Below are 20,634 nucleotides of genomic sequence, written 5' to 3'. Positions count from 1 at the left end.
ATGAATATCTTGTAAATTATATCCTTATAAACGGTGAGTAGTGATGTCATCAGTTATAAACGGTGAGTAGTGATGTCATTTCTGTTACATGACTCACTAAAATTTGTGTATTATAATAAATAAAGTACCCCCAGTTGTAAAATACGAGGATATTAGAAGTTACCTCGGAGTTCCATGACCGGCCTCGTGTTTTTATATGGTCATGAAACTCCTCGGTAACTTATAATATCCTTATATTTTACAAAAGGGGCTACTTTATTCAATATATATATATATATATATATATATATATATATATATATATACACACACACACAGTTTTATATGTGTATTGATAGGTCTGTATAGGTATGTGTATATAAATGCACTGGGGCTATTTGGAAGGCTTAAACTTGATGGACTTTTGACTTTCTGAAATGCTGTTTAACACACGTGTGAAAGATACAACAGAAAACACCTTATTTCCAGGAGAAAATTAAACAGTATCTAGTTTATTATGTATAGAAAGTTTTTTCAGAATTTACAAACAACCACATTGCTCATTCCAGGGACTTTTGATTTAAACACTTGTTTTATCTTCTGCTTTTTTTTTTTCTCCTTTTTTAACGTGTTTCCATTTTCCCTTTTTTTTTTTTTTTTTTGCTTTTATTTATCTTTCTTACAGTATATACAATGGAAGACTTGATTTTATTTCTGGTACCTGTGCAATGAGGTTTGTGATTTTCAAACCCATAAGTATACAGGTCAGGGCTCTCAAGTTTCATGACATGATCCCTTTCGTGCTGCAGCCCTATTTGGCACTGAAGGGGTTAAGCGCCTCGTTGTCGGAAGTGCAAAACTGTTGGGTTACTGGGGGTTATGGTAGAGCTCTAAACAGGGCTGAAAATAAGCACCCTAGCAATCTAGGACACGTTTTTCTCTATAACAATCTTAAAAAGGAAAATAGTACCTACCTATAGTCTTTTTTTAGAATCATTTAAGCAATTACCCCCATCTGTTTAGAAAAAGAATACCTTAATGTCCCACATCAAAAAAGATGTGAACTAGCAAAAAAAAAAAAAAAAATTAATTAAAAAAAGTACATGTATAAATCAAAACCTATGTTAAATATTTAATTTTCACCAACCATTATTAACAAGTTTTATACGTAATAATTTACAACAAAGATTTGCAATACGGTTTCTTTTTTGTAATCTTCAGCAGCAACATAAATTGAATGAGTGAATATGTGCGAGGTGCTGTAGGTCCATTCACAGCAGACAGGGTGCTGGGAGTTACAGATTGAGGGAAGTGGAGAAGACTCTCTTTGTGTTCAGACGTCACAGTGCTTTTCGCTTGGCACAACATGGAAGGTGCGGTTCAGTCAACGGACTCCTGAGGTTTGCGTGTAAAGTAAACAAAGTGAACTGGATGCAGCGTACCATCTACTTGACTTGAATGTGAGGTCCTTGTTGTGATGTGTAAAGGTTCCGGAGAGTCTGTAATCCGTGAGATTGAAAGGGTTATTTGCTGAGGTTGCAGAGGTTGTTATTCTGAAAGTAAGAAAAATCAAGAGATAATGTTAATGTAATCGGACATACAAAAACACTTAGAGGCCCATTTATTAAAGGTCGAATTTCAAATTCATGCAAGTTTTTTCAAACTCTATTAAATTTGAATATACTGTAAAATTCAATTGGGGGTTATTTCATAAAAAAAATGAATATATTAAACTCGCACAAATTTTACCAACTCGAAAACTCGAATCGAATTCAACCAAACTCGATTCGAGTTTTTCCTCCGAAAAAAACTTGAATGTCAGGAAGGCTACGAACATATTCCAATTGGTCCCTGGACCTCTCCCGTTGACTTATGCATGAACTTGCCAGGTTTTAGGTAGCGAATTGTCGAAACTGATTTTTTAAAGGTTCAGAGTGTGATAAATCTCGAAATTCAAATTCTCATAAAAATCAAGTTTGGATGATTCACAATCAGAATTTGAGAATTTTGACATTAAAAAAAACTAGAATATCTTAAACTCACACGGATTTAACCAACTCGAAAACTCGAATCAAATGGGAGAGGTCCAGGGACCAAGTTGAATATGTTGGTAGCCTTCCTGACATTTGAGGTTTTTCGGAGAAAAAACTCGAATCTAGTTTGGTCGAATTTCGAATCAAATTCGACCAAACTAGATTCGAGTTTTTTCTCCGAAAAACCTCAAATGTCAGGAAGGCTACCAACATATTCAACTTGGTCCCTGGACCTCTCCCATTGACTTATACATGAACTCGGCAGATTTTAGGTGGTGAATTGTCGAATTCAAGTTCATTAGAGGCCAGACTATGATAAATCTCGAAATTCAAATTCTAATTAAAACTCAAATCAATTTTGGATAATTCACAATTAGAATTTGAGAGTTTTGACCAAAAACAAATTTCAAAAATTCTAATTTTAATTTTCAATTGGACCATTAATAAATTTGCTCCTTAGGGTCAATGCATTTCACTGTCTGGCATTAAAAGACAACACAAAACACAAACAACAGAAATGATGTATAGAATAATTATAAAATATGAATGCCAATCACCCAGTGTGCCAGTGTAAGTGCTGCCCTGTATAAACCACCTTGCAAGCAGGGAGTCGCAATGATCTTAGAAAAAGCTGCAAACCAAGGTTGGACTGGCCTATCAGAGGGTCTCCTGGTGGGCCCCATAACCCTATATAAATCTCTATACCATATGTCTTACTGTATTCCATTGTTCTCAAAAATGAAAAATGATGCCAATGCCTGAAATTCAAATAGTGGTGTGTTCCCAATTTAATTGCGGTGCTCAGGACACACAGAACAGGATCAAACCTTCAGGACAATAATATGCCCATCCTCAAGTGATAAGGTTCTCTAAACAGGTCAAGTCAATTGCCAATCATTTTTTTTTTTTTATATATATATATTCAGTATGTCTTCAATACTATCAGTTGTTATGAAGATAATGCAGAACAGAAGTGTTGTGTATGCAGCCTTGCAGGTGCTAATGAACTATAAGTCTCCCCAATAGTTACATTCCTATAATAGTCATTAGTCTGGGCATCCCTAAGCAGCGCATTTATTGCAATTATGCATGAGGCCTCAGACCTCCAAGGTGGCAGCAATGTAAATTACAGCATGTTATATAAAAACAGTGTCTCGCTTTCAATCCATTTTCTCAATAACCTCTGTTCTGATTGCAACTGATATTAACGTGCTCAAAAACAAAGTTGTAAACTTTAACCCTTGTTGTTGTGCTATTGCCTTCATATAACATTCCTTTGGCTCTTCTTTGTCAAGGCCTACAATAAGAAGGTTAAAGGTGAACTATCGCAAAAATGAAAATTTAATATAACCTTCAGCATACTGAAATAAGATGTTTTCTAAAGATAAACAATAAATCAATTAAATGTTATGTACCGTTTCTGAAATAATCAAGTTTATCTTCACTATCCCTCTCTCAGCATCTGTTTCTCTTCAGTCTCTCTTTATGCAGCAGTTGGGTGTCAGATAATCATTGACAGTTAGATCCAATATATCTTGTAGGGGAAGGTCCTTTTGTCTAGAAGATGTATTAGAGCTCACTCTATTAAAATCACCAGACATAATGTCTCTCTACATGCAGGATTTGTGCAAAAGGCAGTTATTTTGTTTGATTTTGTTTTTACTGGAATCAGTTATTTGAGTGAGCTCTAATATATCTGCTAGGAAAGGAAACATACCTCCCAACTGTCCCATTTTTAGAGGGACAGTCCCTCTTTTGACAGCTCAACCTGTTGTCCCTCATTTGAACTGGAAAGTCCCGGTTTTCTCTGCAATGAACAGCCAGAAAAAGAAACAATGTTTCTAACTTAATTGGCTTTTGTCAGAGAGCCCATAACAGCAACCAGGTGCACTTGGAAACTTTTGTTACAATTTCGAGATAAGCAAATAAGCAATTGTAACAATATAAAATAACAAGTTAGACTCACAATGTAAAGGCCAATTCATCTTCATTAGCAGAACTGTAATAACTGAAAAAAAGAAATGTATTCAAACTTTCATAACCTGCCTGTAAAATAATATGGCAATTAGGGGTGTGGCCGCAAAATGGGCGTGGTCAAAAACAAATGTTCCGCATTACATGCGCCAACATTTTGTCCCTCTTTTTATTTCCACAATGTTGGGAGGTATGACGAAGCCCCCCTACAAGATATATTAGATTTAACTGTCAATGATTATCTGACCCAACTGCTGCAAAGAGAGAATGAAGAGAAACAGATGCTGAGAGAGGGATAGTGAAGACAAACTTGATTATTTCAGAAACAATACATAACATTGAATTGATTGTATTTAGAAAGTTTCTTATTTCAGTATGCTGAAGCTTATATTAAATCATTTTCGCAATAGTTCCCCTTTAAAAAGGGTCTCAACCTTCTGGCTCTATTGATGTACAAAGTCCATGAGCCTCATGTTGGGAACTGTAGTGTGTAACAAGCAGATGGCTGCCTGGGATTGACTGTGCAGCAGCAGAACTTTAGGGAGAAGCAGTAGAAGACAGACAGCTATAGGCAGTGCTTAGATCATGGCCTGGACACGCCATTGTTTCTTATGAACAACAGCCAGCCTTTCCCTAACAACCAATGAGAAAAACTCTCTCTACAAGTGACTTAGTGCAGGGAATCTGGGGCTACAGTGATCTCAGTGTGGGATCATTTAATATCACTGACATCACTATTAACAGCCTCTGAAAAGGGAAAACCTGTGTTTAATCTATTTCCTACTTTCCGCCAGCATTAGCTGGAGTCCCGGATAATACATCTTTGTGGTCAGGGGGTTGGACATTTTGGCTGAATTACTCACTCGCTCCTGGCAAGTAATACAAGTAAGTAGAAAGGTTACAGTGGGGTACGCTTTCTGTGCAGCGCTGCATGTTTCACATGTGCTTCGAGGTGTGTTCTATCCAGCCACATGTTCCCTTTGTTTTATTTCACATTACAACCATGTTGAAAAAAGTGCCTAAACCAGTTCGCAAATTTTGCTGAACTATAGCTAACTACATCCAAGATCCAAAGGCGGTCAGGGAAATTCTGTGAGCTGTAGTTTAACATCTGGCCGGCTCTTATCTAATTCAAGTGTTATAGAAGCAATAGAACACAAAAAAGAAGCACTTGCTCAAGGTCTAGTAACCCATAGCTACCAACCTAAGATTTGTTGCCAAAAAAATGCCTATTCGGTTGGCCCCAGCCTTACGTTTTTTCAAAATGCATCAGTTAATAGTGCCGTTCCAGCAGAATTCTGCACTGTAATCCATTTCGTAAAAGAGCAAACTTTTTTTTATATTTAATTTGGAAATCTGACATGGAGCTAGACATATTGACAGTTTCCCAGCTGCCCCCAGTCATGTGACTTGTCCTCTGATAATCTTGTCACTCAATATTGCTGTACTGCAAGTTGGAGTGATATTGCCCCCCCCCAGCAGCCTAACAACAGAACAATGGGAAGGTAACCAGATAACAGCTTCTTCGTAGGTCTAAGAACAGCACTCAATAGTAAAATCCAGGTCCCACATTCAGTTACATTGAGTAGGAGAAACAACAGCCTGCCAGAAAGCAGTTCCATCCTAAAGTGCTGGCTCTTTTTTAAAGCACATGACCAGGCAAAATGACCTGAGATGGCGCCTACACACCAATATCGCAACTGAAATAAATACACTGGTTGGTTCAGGAATTAAATATTATACTGTGGAGTGAATTAACCAGTGTTATTTAGAAATAAAACCTACATCCTAAAAATGACAGAATCCCTTTAAGTTCAGCATTAGAAAAGTAAGAATGCTTAAATAGTTGCAACACAGTTACCCTGTCCTGTCTAATGACTCGGGCCACTAGCCGCCTCAGAGTAGTAGCACATCATCTCAGCCTTTCCTTGCACAATTGCTCACCTAAAATATTCTCAGCAAACTGGCAAGGGGCAGACAAGGACATAGGCAGTGAAGGATGTTAATCGTGTGGTTTTGATCTATGCAGCATTATACGATGTCTAAAAGGGCTCTCAATGAATAATGCTGGGTTTAGTGCTCAGCCCAGACTGGTGAACAAATGGTGAGATCATGTGAACAAAGATTAATGCAGTTTCCTTTGAGTAAAGAATGACATTGTATAGAGGCTCCCTGAGAAAAGCGCGCACAGCAGTAGGTTTGTGTATAAGATCTGGACTTCGGAGCAACCCCATTGTTCAGAGGAAGAGTTAATGAGACAAGAAATTACGTCATTTCACTTTTCATCTGGACATCCCTAAAAGACCACAAAAGTGATTATTAAGCTTCTGTTTCTGTGTGTGGGGCATCTGAGCAGGGCAGCTGGGTGTCAGCACAGTGTCCAACTCAAAGCGATATAGTGTTTCTCCTACCTACTTCAGGCACCTGCAGGTGTGTGGCTCCTTCCATCCTAATGGTGGCCATAGACACACATATCCTATCATACGAATCGAGGATTCGTACGAATTTCGGATCGTGTGTGGCGACATCTTTCGTCCGGCGGAGATCGTCGTTTGGTCGATCGGTCAGGTTTGATTTTGACCCGACCAATCCCGCCGGAGCCCACGGCACATCGTAATCGGATCGTTCGGCCATACGGCCGACCGATCAGATTACCCCCGATATAGCCATGTTTGTTAATGGCATATCAGGGAAAGATCCACTCATTTGGCGATGTGGCCAAACGAGCGGATCTTTGCATCTATGGCCACCTTAAGCCTGAATTCTGGACAGGCCTTTAATTTGGTAAGGGACCAATTTCATAACATTCCATTCAAACGCTGGATTGATTGCCAGCTAATAATACTAATCATATTACTGAGACAGCTGGTGGTTCACCTTTAAAAGGGTAGTTCACCTTTAAGCTAATTCGAAGCAACTTTTCAGTTGGTCACCATTATTTATTTTTTGTATGGATTTTTAATTATTTGCCTTTTTCTTCTGACTCTTTCCAGCTTTCAAATGGGGGTCATTGGCCTCATCTAAAAAAATAAATGCTCTGTAAGGATACAAATGTATTGCTATTGCTACCTAGTATATTATTCACATCAAGGCATGGTTGCTAGGGTAATTTGGACCCTAGAAACCAGATGGCTGACTTTGCAAGCTGGAGAGCTGCTGAATAAAAAGCTAAATAACTCAAAAACCACAATTAAAAAATGAAAACCCATTGCAAATTGTTTCAGAATATCACTCTCTACATCGGTGATCCCCAACCAGTAGCTCATAAGCAACATGTTGCTCTCCAACCCTTTGGATGTTGCTCCAAGTGGCAGGTGCTTATTTTTGAATTCCAGGCTTGGAGGCAAGTTTTAGTTGTTTAAAAACCAGGTGTTTAAAAACCAGGTGTACTGCCAAACAGAGCCTCAATGTAGGTTGGGGCTACCAAATATCCAATCACAGCCCTTACTTGGCACCCCAAGAACATTTTTCATGCATGTGTTACACCCCAACTCCTTTTACTTCTGATTGTTGCTCACAGGTTCAAGAGGCTTGGGATCCCTGCTCTACATCATACTAACAGTTTAAAGGTGAACAACCCCTTTAAGGTAACTTTTAGAATGTTATAGAATGGTCAATTCTAAGCAACTTTTCAATTGGTCTTCATTATTGATTTCTTATAGTTTTTGCCATCTTCTTCTGACTATTTGCCGCTTTCAAATGGGCGTCGCTGACCACTTCTAAAAAAACAACTGCTCTGTAAGGCTACAAATTTATTGTTATTGCTAATTTTTATTATTCGTCTTTCTATTCAGGCCCTCTTCCAGTCTCTTATTCAAATCAATGCATGGTTGCTAGGGTAATGTGGACCCTTATCAACCAGATTGCTTAAAGTGCAAATTGAAGAGCTGCTGAATAAAAAGCTAAATAACTCGAACACCTTAAATAATAAAAAATTAAATCCAAATGCAAATTTGTCTCCAAAATCACTCTCTACATCTTACTTAAAGTTATCTCAAAGGTGACCAACCCCTTTAACATTTTTCAGACTGACATTATTAAACATATACATTGAGATTAAGCCACAGCAAAAGACTCAATGGTTTAAGCTAGCACCGCACAGGCTGCTGGAGAGAAGGAAGGCTTGGCAGGTTATACTAGCCGTATTAGCAGCTATATATAGAAGTGATGCCTCAGCACTGAAGCTTTGTACCACACAGCATCTTCAATGCCAGGAAATGGGAGGAAAAACCCTTTGAGGAAGGCAAGAATGATAGATGCACACAGTGCAGAACAGACTGGTACCTCTCTTCCAGATTCATCTGAACTGTAATTTTAACGGTATAGTCTGCATCAGACACTAGTACACATTGTACCAACATTATTAGCATACTCTGTAAAAGCCCTGCTTTTTAATAAACAAGCCTTCTGCTTCTGTAGCACACACTCAGTTAAAGGGCACCTGTTCGCTAAATATATTAAACCCCAACTAAAGGTGCGGGTTGATTGAAACCGTACTCCGGTTGGAGGTAAAAGTAGTTTTTTTTTAAAAAAGAAAAATTGCCTCCCACCAGCGCTAGGACACTCGCTCACTCCATGTGAGTGGATATGTCATCATCATTTATTTATATAGCACCAGTCAGAGAGCATGTGCAAATGCACTTCTAACTATACATGCATAATGAGGTAGTTGCAGCATTCACTCATTATGCGCCAACATTGCTGCTAGGGGAGTTCCAGGTGAGGGTGATCTAGTGCTCGCAGGGGACAACTTAAAACAAAAAAAAAACCACACTGTTACCCCCAACCGGAGTGTGGGCTCTATTAGCCAGCATCTTTGGTTGGGGATAACATATTTAGCCAACAGGTGGCCTTTAAAGGGATACTGTCATGGGGGAAAATTTTTTTTTTCAAAATGATTCAGTTAATAGTGCTGCTCCAGCAGAATTCTGCACTGAAATCCATTTCTCAAAAGAGCAAACAGATTTTTTTTTTATTCAATTTTGAAATCTGATAGGGGCTCGACATATTGCCAATTTCCCAGCTGCCCCAAGTCATGTGACTTGTGCTCTGATCTTCAATCACTCTTTACTGCAAGTTGGAGTGATATCACCCCCTCCCTTTAACCCCCCCCCCAACACACTGTACACCACTGTACTGCCAGAAAGCATTTCTCTCCTAAAGTGCAGGCACAAGTCACATGACTGGGGGCAGCTGGGAAATTGACAAAATGTCTAGCCCCATGACAGATTTCAAAATTGAATATAAAAAAATCTGTTTGCTCTTTTGAGAAATGGATTTCAGTGCAGAATTCTACTGGAGCAGCACTATTAACCGATTCATTTTGAAAAAAAAAAAATTCCCATGACAGTATCCCTGACAATTCATAGGGTCAATCCTGTAGTCTCTGCAAAAAAATGGTGTGCAACATAAAAACCAGCCCCTAAGAAACAGTAATAGTAGTATTCATATAAATGGAGTGACAAGCTCAAAGCACTCCTCACTGGGCAAGATGAAAATTACAGTCAGACACAGGCAGCAAGTTTGCCATGTTGCATTCAAGTGTTGCTATAACTATGCTGAATTTAAGCTTTGTGCACTATCAATGTAGACCACAATTTGCCCTCAATGTGCAACATTACTTAACAGTATTTTACTATACTTAACAGTATTTTAGTTTGCTTTAACACATAGCAGCTCATAAAAATTTTAAATAATTTTGCCCTAGTCAGATCATGCTTGTGTATCTCACTTTTCCAACAGTGTCTCAGATTTTTAGCTAAATCAAGATCAGCGCTCCGACTGAACTAATCTAGAGCATTCATCTATTTGTTTCTAGTGTTACCATGTCTTTTTGGTTTGGTATAATTGTCCTGCTGAAAGATTAACTTTCACCCAAGCTTCAGATTGCAAACCTGCTCTCTTGAAGGGATTTCTTCTGTTTTTCCTTCTGTTTAAAAGATACCCATTCCCTGCTTGTGAAAAAGAAGGCCCACTACGTGACATAATTCACTGTAGTTATGAGTCAACTACACCAAGATCACTGCATAAGGCCTGTGTATGGGGAGGTGACACAAAAAGATCCATTAGATGTGCCTTTGTATATTAAAGGAATTGTTCAGTATAAAAACTGGGTAAATAGATAGGCTGTGTAAAATAAAAAAAATGTTTCTAATATAGTTAGTTAGTCAAAAATGTAATGTATAAAGGCTGGAGTGGCTGGATGTCTAACGTAATAGCCAGAACACTACTTGCTCTGTTGGATTTTTTTGCAATTTGCGAATTTTTGGCAAAGCAAAACGGGTCATATTGGCCCATCAACTGCTACTCTACAATGTATTAATTGGCTAAATGTCAGAGTATTGGAGGTGGTATGTTGTGCTGTTCGGGGGGAGACCACTGCAAGGGTCCTAACGTTTATAAATGGCTTTCTTTTAGGGCTCTTACACATGAGCGGTTCTACCTGCGCTCCCCTTCGTTTTGGTTTCATGCTTTAAGCCGCAGGGGAGCGCAGGAGTAAACGCACTGAGTTATTGTCAATGGGGCTGTACTCACACAGACGCATGTAAGCGCCGAAACGCAGGTTAAATGCAACATGCTGCGTCTCAACCTGCGTTTGCCGCTTACATACGTCTGCGTGAGTAGGTAAAACCGCTCGTGTATAAGAGCCCTTAAGGCCCCGTAAGGCACTGTATTTCTTAATCTTATCAACAGAGGTATTTAGTAATGGAATGCAGAAGCTTTGAACTGTTTTTTTTTATCATAAAAGCACATGACTAACTGCAACATTACTTCTTTAGTTATATATGCACAAGAGATATCACTGCAATCATATTTGCTATTATGTGACAACACACTGTACACCACAGATTTGTGAATGAACCCTGAGCACCTGTTGAAGCACAAAGGTTCAAGGCAGTTTGTTCACTGGAAAATGTTTTGCTGTTTGTCACTGCACAGACTTTACTCCTGGTTTAAGCTACACACTGGCAAAAGTGGCATACAATAAATCTATATATAGAATAATGCTTATTACACGGGGATACCTACACTTGCCTTGTTATAATTTCCCTTGGTACATCGCTTGGTATGTATTTATAAAAAATACTTAAACATTTTGTGTACTATTTGGCTGATCATGCCCACATCAACATAAGACCACCTCCATTGTGCTGCCAATGCTTGTTATAACACAGCAGTAGGACTCTGGGGTGATAAAGTAGCTTGTAGCCAGCAAGCCTCTGAGACAAAGCAGCTCAAAACTTGATTAGAGTTTTAATTTGATTTTCAAGATTTATCATACTCTGGCCTTTTAAGAACTATTCGCCACCTAAAACTTGCCGAATTGTTGTATAAGTCAATGGGAGAGGTCCCGGGATCAATTTGGTAGTGTTTGTAGCCTTCCTGACATTCAAGTTTTTTTCGGAGAAATCGAGTCGAGTTTTTCAAATTCGAATTGAATTTTAGTTTTTGGGTCGTTTAAATTTGTTCGAGTTTAAAAAATTTGATTTTCTAAATAAATTTTGACTAGTTGAATTTATGGGAGTTTAGGGGAGTTTAAAAAAAAAAACTCACATGAATTTCGAAATTCCTACCCGTTTCAATAACTGCCTTTATTTGTTTCTGGTTCCAACTAGTATTATTCTACGACAGGGTCTATGAGTTTTCCACGGCTGCTTAGAAGTGCCATAATACTGGAGATTTCTATTAACCATAATCTAAAGCAGGGATGGGAAACTATCACAATGATTTTGGCTGTTAGTGAGATGTAGTCTAACACCATTTTTTAAATATTTAGGGATTATTCCTGATGTCACAGTTAGCCAACCTGTGGAATGGTAGGGATGGACTTCCACAGTGTCCAAAATACCAAGAGAAGCCAATGCTGAAGTCATTATAAGCCCAAAACAGTTATAACTTGCTCAGCACTTGGACCTCAATAGCAATTTCCTTCCTTTCCTGGCTTTGACTTTGAAAGGAGCTGAAGTGTTCTTGGGATAATGTTACGCAGAGACGTAAAGCAGGAGGTAACAAGGGAGTACTACTAGTCAGGATAACCTCCCTCCTCCCCTCAAATTTGTCATCTGTCCATTTGGAGTGTTCTCCAGTTGGAATGCTTACAGGTGGGGAAACGTGACGCACTCTCTTGCCTCCAAAGCATGCAGCCTGGAGTGTGACAGATGCATTATTTTTAAACCACTCAGAAGGATGGTGAAAGGAATGGAGAGAGGAAATGGTCTATAACTATTCCCCAAGCAGGATCATTGATATCTGCCAAAAGCATTTGGGTACGATTAGAATGTGAAAAATGCCAAATAAATAGTTTCCATTGCAGCTGCTGTGAGAGGGGGGTCAGTACAGAGGGCCATTTTCTGGCTTTTTATTTGTGTGAGTCTTTACTGTATTTGTGTGGGCCCTCGGATTTGTTCCCAACATAGAAGAAAGCTAATTTACTGTATTCACTAAATCTCATTAGGAGCCTGCATGCCACCGATCCAAATACAGTCACTTGTTTTGAAATCCGAACTTAGCAATAAAATGCCTCTACGGATTGTCCTATAAAGCCACATTCATTTTCTCTCTGTTTCACCCGCATTTAGATAAATTAATTGAAATGACTCATGTACAGGAGCAAATAATATGTAACTGCCCTGCCCAAATGATATGACATTTATAACCTGCATATGATGGATATTGTATAAATAAATAGCTAGCACACGTCCTAGAATCTTTCAGCCGTACTATGTTGCACAAAAACTGCTAAGCGATAGCATAATGAGAAGAAATCAACTCAAAAATGGTTCTTGTTCAGAGCCCCTAGCGCCTCCCTTTATTCTATGAACTGTGGTGTGTGCTCATATACTACTAAACACATCAGGAATGAAGGCACATGCACAATAATATCACAAGAAGTGCCTAATAACAAATGCAATTAAACAAATATTTAAAATATAATTAAAAAAAAACTAACAAGAAATTGTATACATTTTTGATAAAACGGACCAAAATCCACTGCTTATATATTTTTTTTGCAACTTTCCAAGAATGTAAAGAGAAACAAAAATGAATTCAAATGCAGCTCCATTACATTTCAAACAAGCTGATCTCGAAAAATGCAAACTAATGTGACAATATTCACCCACATATCCCACAAACCACAACACACAAGAGAACAAGAAAAACTTCAGATTATACTATAAACTTTATGAGGATTACAACTATAAATGATAACCTTTTTGGGCGTGTAGAAATCCTTTCAAAGTAGGAATTACACATTTCCAAACAAGTCAAATTAGTCCAATTTTCATTCTTTGTAAACAGGAAGAAAAATACCACCACTGTGTTAAAAGACAACGATATGTTTAATTATTGTGTAAAAGTAGAGATTATAGGATCCGTTATCAGGAAACTCGTTATCCAGAAACTCAGAATTACAGAAAGGCCATCTCCCATAGTCTCCATTTTTTCCAAATAATCCAATTTTTTTAAAATGATTCGCTTTTTCTCTGCAATAATAAAACAGTAGCTTGTACTTGATCCTAACTAAGATATAATTAGATCTTATAGGAAGCAGAACCAGCCTATTGAGTTTATTTAAAGTTTACATGATTCTAGTAGACTTAAGGTATGAAGAGCCAAATTACAGAAAGATCTGTTATTTGGAAGGCCCCAGGCCCAAGCATTCTGGATAACAGGTCCCATACCTGTACTAGGAACTGAAAAACCCTAGGGTACTTAGCAAGGAAGTGGCAATGCCAATTTTCCCTATACTTTAATCGTAGCATGTATGGATATCCATTATCCAGAAAGGTCTGAATTACAGGAAGGAGATCTCCTCCAAAGTATTCAAATTTTTAAAATGCATTTTGATTTTCTCTGTAGTAACAAAACAGTACTTGTTTCCAACTATGATATAATTAATCCATACTGGAGGCAAAACAGGTCCAAATTATGGATTGCTTAACCAGAAAACCTGGTCCTAAGCACATATACATATATATATATATATATATATATATATATATATATATATATATATATACATATGTCCATGGTGGTGGTAAAACAATGGTATTGGTTTGTTAAATGTTAAAATGTGCATTACTAGATTTAAAGTGATACTGACATTAAAAATGATTATTCAAAATATTAATGTACATTGAAAGTTACCTATAGCTCATGTTGATCGTTTTTCATTCATATGGCTGCTTTTGTAAGTAATTGTTACTTGAAATTCCTAAACCTGACTGTTTTGCCAACCTGTCCCTTCTCAACATGTCAGTTAGAGTTTCTAACTACTGAAGCTCAAATATGGCAGCACCCTCAGAGAGGAACATGGGGAATTAAATGGGTAATGTAAAAGCATCTGTTAATACTTTTATTGCAAAATTATAGATAGCATGCAAAGACAATTAAAAAAAAAGTTTTAATTTCTGGTGTCAGTATCACTTTAAGAGAATAGATTCCAGTAATACCAGTAATTAGTACCAGTAATTCAGGCAAGCCTTAGTGTACTCCCCATGCACCTACCGGGAAGGTGAAAAAATGGTGGAACACTCCCCAGTCAAGTATTCCAGGGCGATGGTTGTTTTATAGAAGACACAATTGGCACCACCATCTCCAGCAAGTCAACCTTTCCTTGTCCTTAATACAGGTATGGGATTCTTTATCTGGAAACCCATTATCCATAAAGCTCAGAATAACGGAAAGGCAGTCCCCCACAGACTCCCTTTTATCTAAATAATCCAATTTTAAATTTCTGTGCAATAATAAAACCATAACTTGTACTTAATCAAAACTAAGATATAATTAATCCTTATTGGAACCAGCCTGTTGGGTTTATTTAATGTTTACATGATTTTCTAGTAGACTTAAGCTTTGAAGATCCAAATTATGGAAAGATCCATTATCCCGAAACTCCAGGTCCCGAGCATTCTGGATAACAGGTCCCATACCTGTACTTCCAAAGGGTCATACCACTATTGTGAAGTCAGTTTACAACTAAGCACTATAAAACAAAACAGCAAATTCTCATGCTCTTACATAGGATTACTACAAACCAGTCTCTATATCAGGTTGTATGTATGTGGTATATGGTTCCTAACACCAAAAATAAAGTTACAGGCTCCCAAGGATGGTACTACACTATCAGCAGGCAATGACTGGTGGGGCTGCTTCTATTAAAGCAATCCTTTCAGAGCTACAGGAGTTTCCCCTCTGCTGCCTCTATGAAAACCAATACATCTGATCCACACTGTGCTGTTTATCTGAATCTAAAGTTAGCAGCTGAAATAGGCACCATGGAAAATAAATCAAAACCGTGCGTAGGTACAACATAGATGTGCATTGAGAGTGATGTGACTTCAGAACAAGATGGAAAGATGATAACCTGCACAAGAATGGATTTCAACAGTAGAAGCACTGTGGGGCAAGCAGAGCACTCTAATGTGTTTTTCCAAACTTCCTCAGGAAGCAATTGGACATTGCAAGGTACTGGAAAGTCCAACTAGAGAGGTACATGCTGAGAACTGCACGTATACAACACCTGGAGTTAAAAAAGGAAGCATGCTTACACTTTAAACTGAATTTATTTCATTTATAGGTAGGCCAGGTTCACATGTAATCTGTTCATACTATACAATCTACATACAATAAAAATCAGTGCTATATAAGAGATGATCATTGCCTCGTTAGCATAACCATATAGAGGCACATTTATCAAGGGTCGAAATTTATTATAAGAATCAAATATTTTAAACTCGGGTGAATAGGATCGACCCGAAAACTCGAATTTAGTTTGATTAAAATTTTAAAAACCTCGGTCAGGAAGGCTGCAACCATCAACAAATTGATCCCCGGATGTCTCACGTTGACTTAAAAAGCAATTTGGCAGGTTTTAGGTGGCGAATAGTCTAATTCGGGTATTAGAGTATGATAAATCTCGAAAAAAAAATTGTAAAACTCCAATCGAATTTGAGTAACTCCCTAGTCGAATTTGACACTTTTGACCATAAAAAAAATGGGAAAATTCAAATTTTGCCCCATAGTGTTAGAGGCCTGTGGTCTACAGCCCCGAGACATTGCAAGACATTCTTGTTTATGGGATCTTACCCATAAAAACCTTGGCCTAGCTGATTATCAATCAAACTTGAATGATTAACAAAAAAAAGGTCACTATATATCTGAATCTCATCAAACATGCAGCTCTTTACATGGTGTACCCACATGCTGGGACCTATCGGGCTAATGCCATTGTTTAGCACCAAAGCGAACAATCATATCAAACTAAAGAAGGCTTAGGGGTATATTTATCAAAGATTGAAGTTAGAGATCGCTTACATAGACATTAGTGGCGCAACTACACAATGTCGAGGCCCCCTGCGACCCTGAGGTCCACTTCCTCTTAGGGTACAACCCGCATCGACTTTCAATGTGATACCGTCCGTTCCAACGCGCTGAGACTAATCGCAGGCGTCATGTCGATTGTGCCGAATCTAAGGTAAGTAATAGGAATGTCGCATGTTGTTGCTGCATGCATCCGACACGACTGTCGGATGCGAACGCTGCATGTTGTGGCTTCATCCAACAGTCGTCAATCTTGATTACACAGACCATACCCTTTGACTTTAAGAAGGTGGCAAACGGGTTCCCTGAAAACAGAGATAGCCTGCCCCTACCACAAAATGGGAAAATGGGTGCTATTGCTTAGTAATACGTAAATGGGACAGTATGTGTAACACTATACCTTGCCAACATACACATGTGCTAGTTACAAAACTAGGGTCCCCAATGCTGCTGCTACTACTACTTCTAGCTTGCACTGATGCTTGATTCTGTGTAATAGAAGAAGTCTGTTATTGCTTTCTAATTATATGATAAACCTGTATGTCGCCTCTCTATCCTCTGGCTAACAGAAATGTGCGTGCATGCTGATGCCAATCATTAACTCCCAGAGCATTAACTTAACATTACCTGTTATAGTAAGACCAAAAAAAAAATTATAGATGCCCCAGAAACAATGCCATATAAAAATACCACAGCAAATACAGGCTTTAAATCTGCAAAAAGAATCCTCTTTATTTATTTATTTATTTATTTTTTGAAATGTGAAAAAAACTTTATATTTACTCCAACTGACTAAAGCACTGGTAAGCCCTGCAGCACACAGATACAACTGAACATAGGCAACTGAAAGTTAAATTTTAACTGGTACAAGCAACAACACCAACACAGAGAATAACTATGATGTACTATGTCCCATCCCAGGACTCAACTCGTGTTTATTTAGATGTATAAAAACACAACAATCTCCATTTCCATAAACAAACTTGGAAACAAAAAATGACAAATCACATGTTTATCCATGGTCAGGTGTGTCGTGTGGCTAACTGCTTTACTTTGCTCTCATTGGGCCTATTTTTAGCTGCTTTTCATTGCAATAGTTGAATATGCTCAGCGCTTTCCTTTTCTATTATCTTGTGGTTTTACAGTCTTCGGAAGTATGCAGAGCACTGAAATGGTTTCCCTCGGAAGAATAGAGCAGAAATCCATGCCAAAAAACATTCGGAACGAAACCACAAAACAGCACCATTCATGCCACACGTCAGAGACCAGCGTTTACATGATTTCAAACCACCAAAGATAAGGCTTCACATATAGCAAGGTACATTTTTTGTTCGGTATGCATTTTAAAGAGCATCAAAAACCACGACACGTGTTTAAGTACTGGGAGAAGCTTTATGCTTTCCCATACCTACATCCATAACACCTGCATCCCCTACTTCTCTTCCTTGGACATGCCCTAAGTTGACACTTATTGTTCTGTGCAAAATTAGTGTTTTTAAGCTGACAGATATACAACTGTAAGTGTCCCTTATGAGGAAGGGAGCAGAGGACTGGCTGCCATTTTGTTATGGCCTGTGTGCTCTCTCAGAGATCACCTGACAGGAAATAATGTCCTTGTGAAACTTTGTTTCTGGAGGAACACAGCAATCTGGTTTTAAAGAAAAGAATTTTGATCAGGCAGAGGAGAGCCTAAGATTTGCTGGACTTTGGGGATACCTAATCTTCCTGGGACACAAACTTATATATTAGGAAATAATGTAGGCTCCATGTGTAACAGGAAGACATATGGGAGTAAAAGACAAAGCTATGTACTTTCAAATACCTTCCTACATTTGAAAAATGTAAAGAGGGACAAAAACATCAGACTTTTTTGACAACGCCTATTTTATGGCCACACCCTTATCTGCCATGTCCATTTTACAAAATTTGGCAGGTTATGAAAGTTTGAACACATTTCTGAGAGTTTTAGGGCAATGTTGTGTGTGTTATAATAGTTTTGCTAATGAAGGTGAAATTGCCCTTTAAGCTGTGAGTTACTGTTTCTCCCAAGAGATCTGCTTATCTTAAATTGTTAAAATGGTTTCTTTTTGCTTATCTTAAATTGTTACAAATGTATTGAAGTGCAGCTGTTCATTGTTCTGGGCTGTCTGCCAAAAAAACTCTTATTTTAATTAAGTTTCAGAAACTGTGCATCATTTCCTGGTGTCAGCACAGGAGATCAAAGAGAAACTCAGGACATTTCAGTAAGAAACGCAGACTGTGGACTGAACTGTCAAAATCGGGACTGTTGCGCAGAAAATGGGACAGTTGGGAGGAATTCATTGATTGGCTGATGTATCCTAGCACGTATGCGTAAACACAGTGAATCACATGATTCAAGGTGGCCCTTAGTAGATAAAATGACAGATATTCTATATAGGACTATCCAATTTACTGGGAGGATCTTTCTCTGAAGCAGGTATACTGGCAGCTTCATTAGATTTTTTCAAGAAAGATGCTTAAAGGGATCCTGTCATCGGAAAACATGTTTTTTTTCAAAACGCATCAGTTAATAGTGCTACTCCAGCAGAATTCTGCACTGAAATCCATTTCTCAAAAGAGCAAACAGATTTTCTTATATTGAATTTTGAAATCTGACATGGGGCTAGACATTTTGTCAATTTCCCAGCTGCCCCATGTCATGTGACTTGTGCCTGCACTTTAGGAGAGAAATGCTTTCTGGCAGGCTGCTGTCTTTCCTTCTCAATGTAACTGAATGTGTCTCAGTGGGACATGGGTTTTTACTATTGAGTGCTGTTCTTAGATCTACCAGGCAGCTGTTATCTTGTGTTAGGGAGCTGCTATCTGGTTACCTTCCCATTGTTCTTTTGTTTGGCTGCTGGGGGGAAAAAGGGAGGGGGTGATATCACTCTAACTTGCAGTACAGCAGTAAAGAGTGATTGAAGTTTATCAGAGCACAAGTCACATGACTTGGGGCAGCTGGGAAATTGACAATATGTCGAGCCCCATGTCAGATTTCAAAATTGAAATAAAAAACATCTGTTTGCTCTTTTGAGAAATGGATTTCAGTGGAGAATTCTGCAGGAGCAGCACTTTTAACTGATTCATTTTGAAAAAAAAATGTTTCCCATGACAGTATCCCTTTAAGAACAAATACAAGAAAATGCAAGAATACAAATATCAAAACTTGCAAGGGGCCTTATAATAAAAGGTACAAAATCTGCTACAGGTCTAGTCACCTAAATCAGCAGGTAGCATTTAGTACAATGTTCATCTATGGACTGGATGGATTACACTATTGAAGTCAGAAAGGAATTTGATGGACCTGTTTTTCAGTTATAGGTATGAGGCCTGTAATCCAAAATGCTCAGGACCTGGAGTTTTCCGGATAACGGATCTCTCCATAATTTGTTACTTAATATTTTATGTCTACTACAAAATCATGTAAACAATAAATAAACTCGGTAGTCTGGTTTTGCTTCCAATAAGGATTAATTATATCTGAGGTTGGACCAAGTACAAAGTACTGTTTTATTATTATGTAGAAGAAGGAAATCCTTTTTAAAACTCTGGATTATTTGGATAAAATGGGGTCTATGGGAGACAGCTACTGTACTGTACTGTGAAATTATATGAATAAGCAACACAACCGTACATCAAGCAAACCAAATCCCTTACTGAAGGAGCCATCGTAACAGATGTCACTGCCAATATAGTGATAAAGCGCATTCTGCTAGGCAATGTTTCTAAAATGCCACACTAACATACAGGTATGGGATCCGTTATCCGGAAACCCGTTATCCAGAAAGTTCCGAATTACGGAAAGGCAGTCTCCCATACACTCCATTATAATCAAATAATCCAAATTTTTTAAAATGATTTTCTTTTTATTTATAATAATAAAACAGTAGCTTGTACTTGATCCAAACTAAGATATATTTAATCCTTATTGGAAGTAGAATGAGCCTATATGGTTTATTTAATGTTTACATGATTTTCTAGTAGTCTCAAGGTGTGAAGATCCAAATTACGGAAAGACCTATTATCCGGAAAGCCCCAGGTCCCGAGCATTCTGGATAATAGGTCCCATACCTGTACCACCATCTAGATTTCAAGTAAATTAAACGTTACAACACATTTTAACCCGGTCCCCATCGGAAAGTAATAATTCTTTAGATAAATACTGACCTTATTATATAAATTCATCATTTACTGTAAATTTTCTTGCTGTGCTATATTTTTACTGTAAATGATTTTTTTTCCCACAATCCTGCAGTGAATAACCAGCAACCAGGAAAACAGCAAATTCTGAAGTAGTTGTTAT

The 20,634-nt window shown here is 38.0% G+C and overlaps 1 protein-coding gene across 1 annotated transcript in view; it reads right to left on the bottom strand.

The window, feature by feature from the left end:
* Positions 1–470: 470 nt before the first annotated feature.
* LOC108718134 (insulin receptor substrate 1-B-like) overlaps positions 471–20,634 on the bottom strand; it is a 43,109-nt gene continuing 22,945 nt past the window's right edge. Inside the window, exon 2 of the mRNA XM_018265772.2 lies at positions 471–1,532. Coding sequence (XP_018121261.1) covers positions 1,528–1,532 — 5 coding nt within the window. The 3' untranslated portion in view covers positions 471–1,527. The remainder of the gene's footprint in view (positions 1,533–20,634) is intronic.

The sequence above is a fragment of the Xenopus laevis genome, chromosome 5S (assembly GCF_017654675.1).
Source record: "Xenopus laevis strain J_2021 chromosome 5S, Xenopus_laevis_v10.1, whole genome shotgun sequence".
Lineage (NCBI taxonomy): Eukaryota > Metazoa > Chordata > Amphibia > Anura > Pipidae > Xenopus > Xenopus laevis.
The sequence above is the reverse complement of the archived record's forward strand: the minus strand, read 5'-3'. Positions and strand labels throughout refer to the sequence as shown.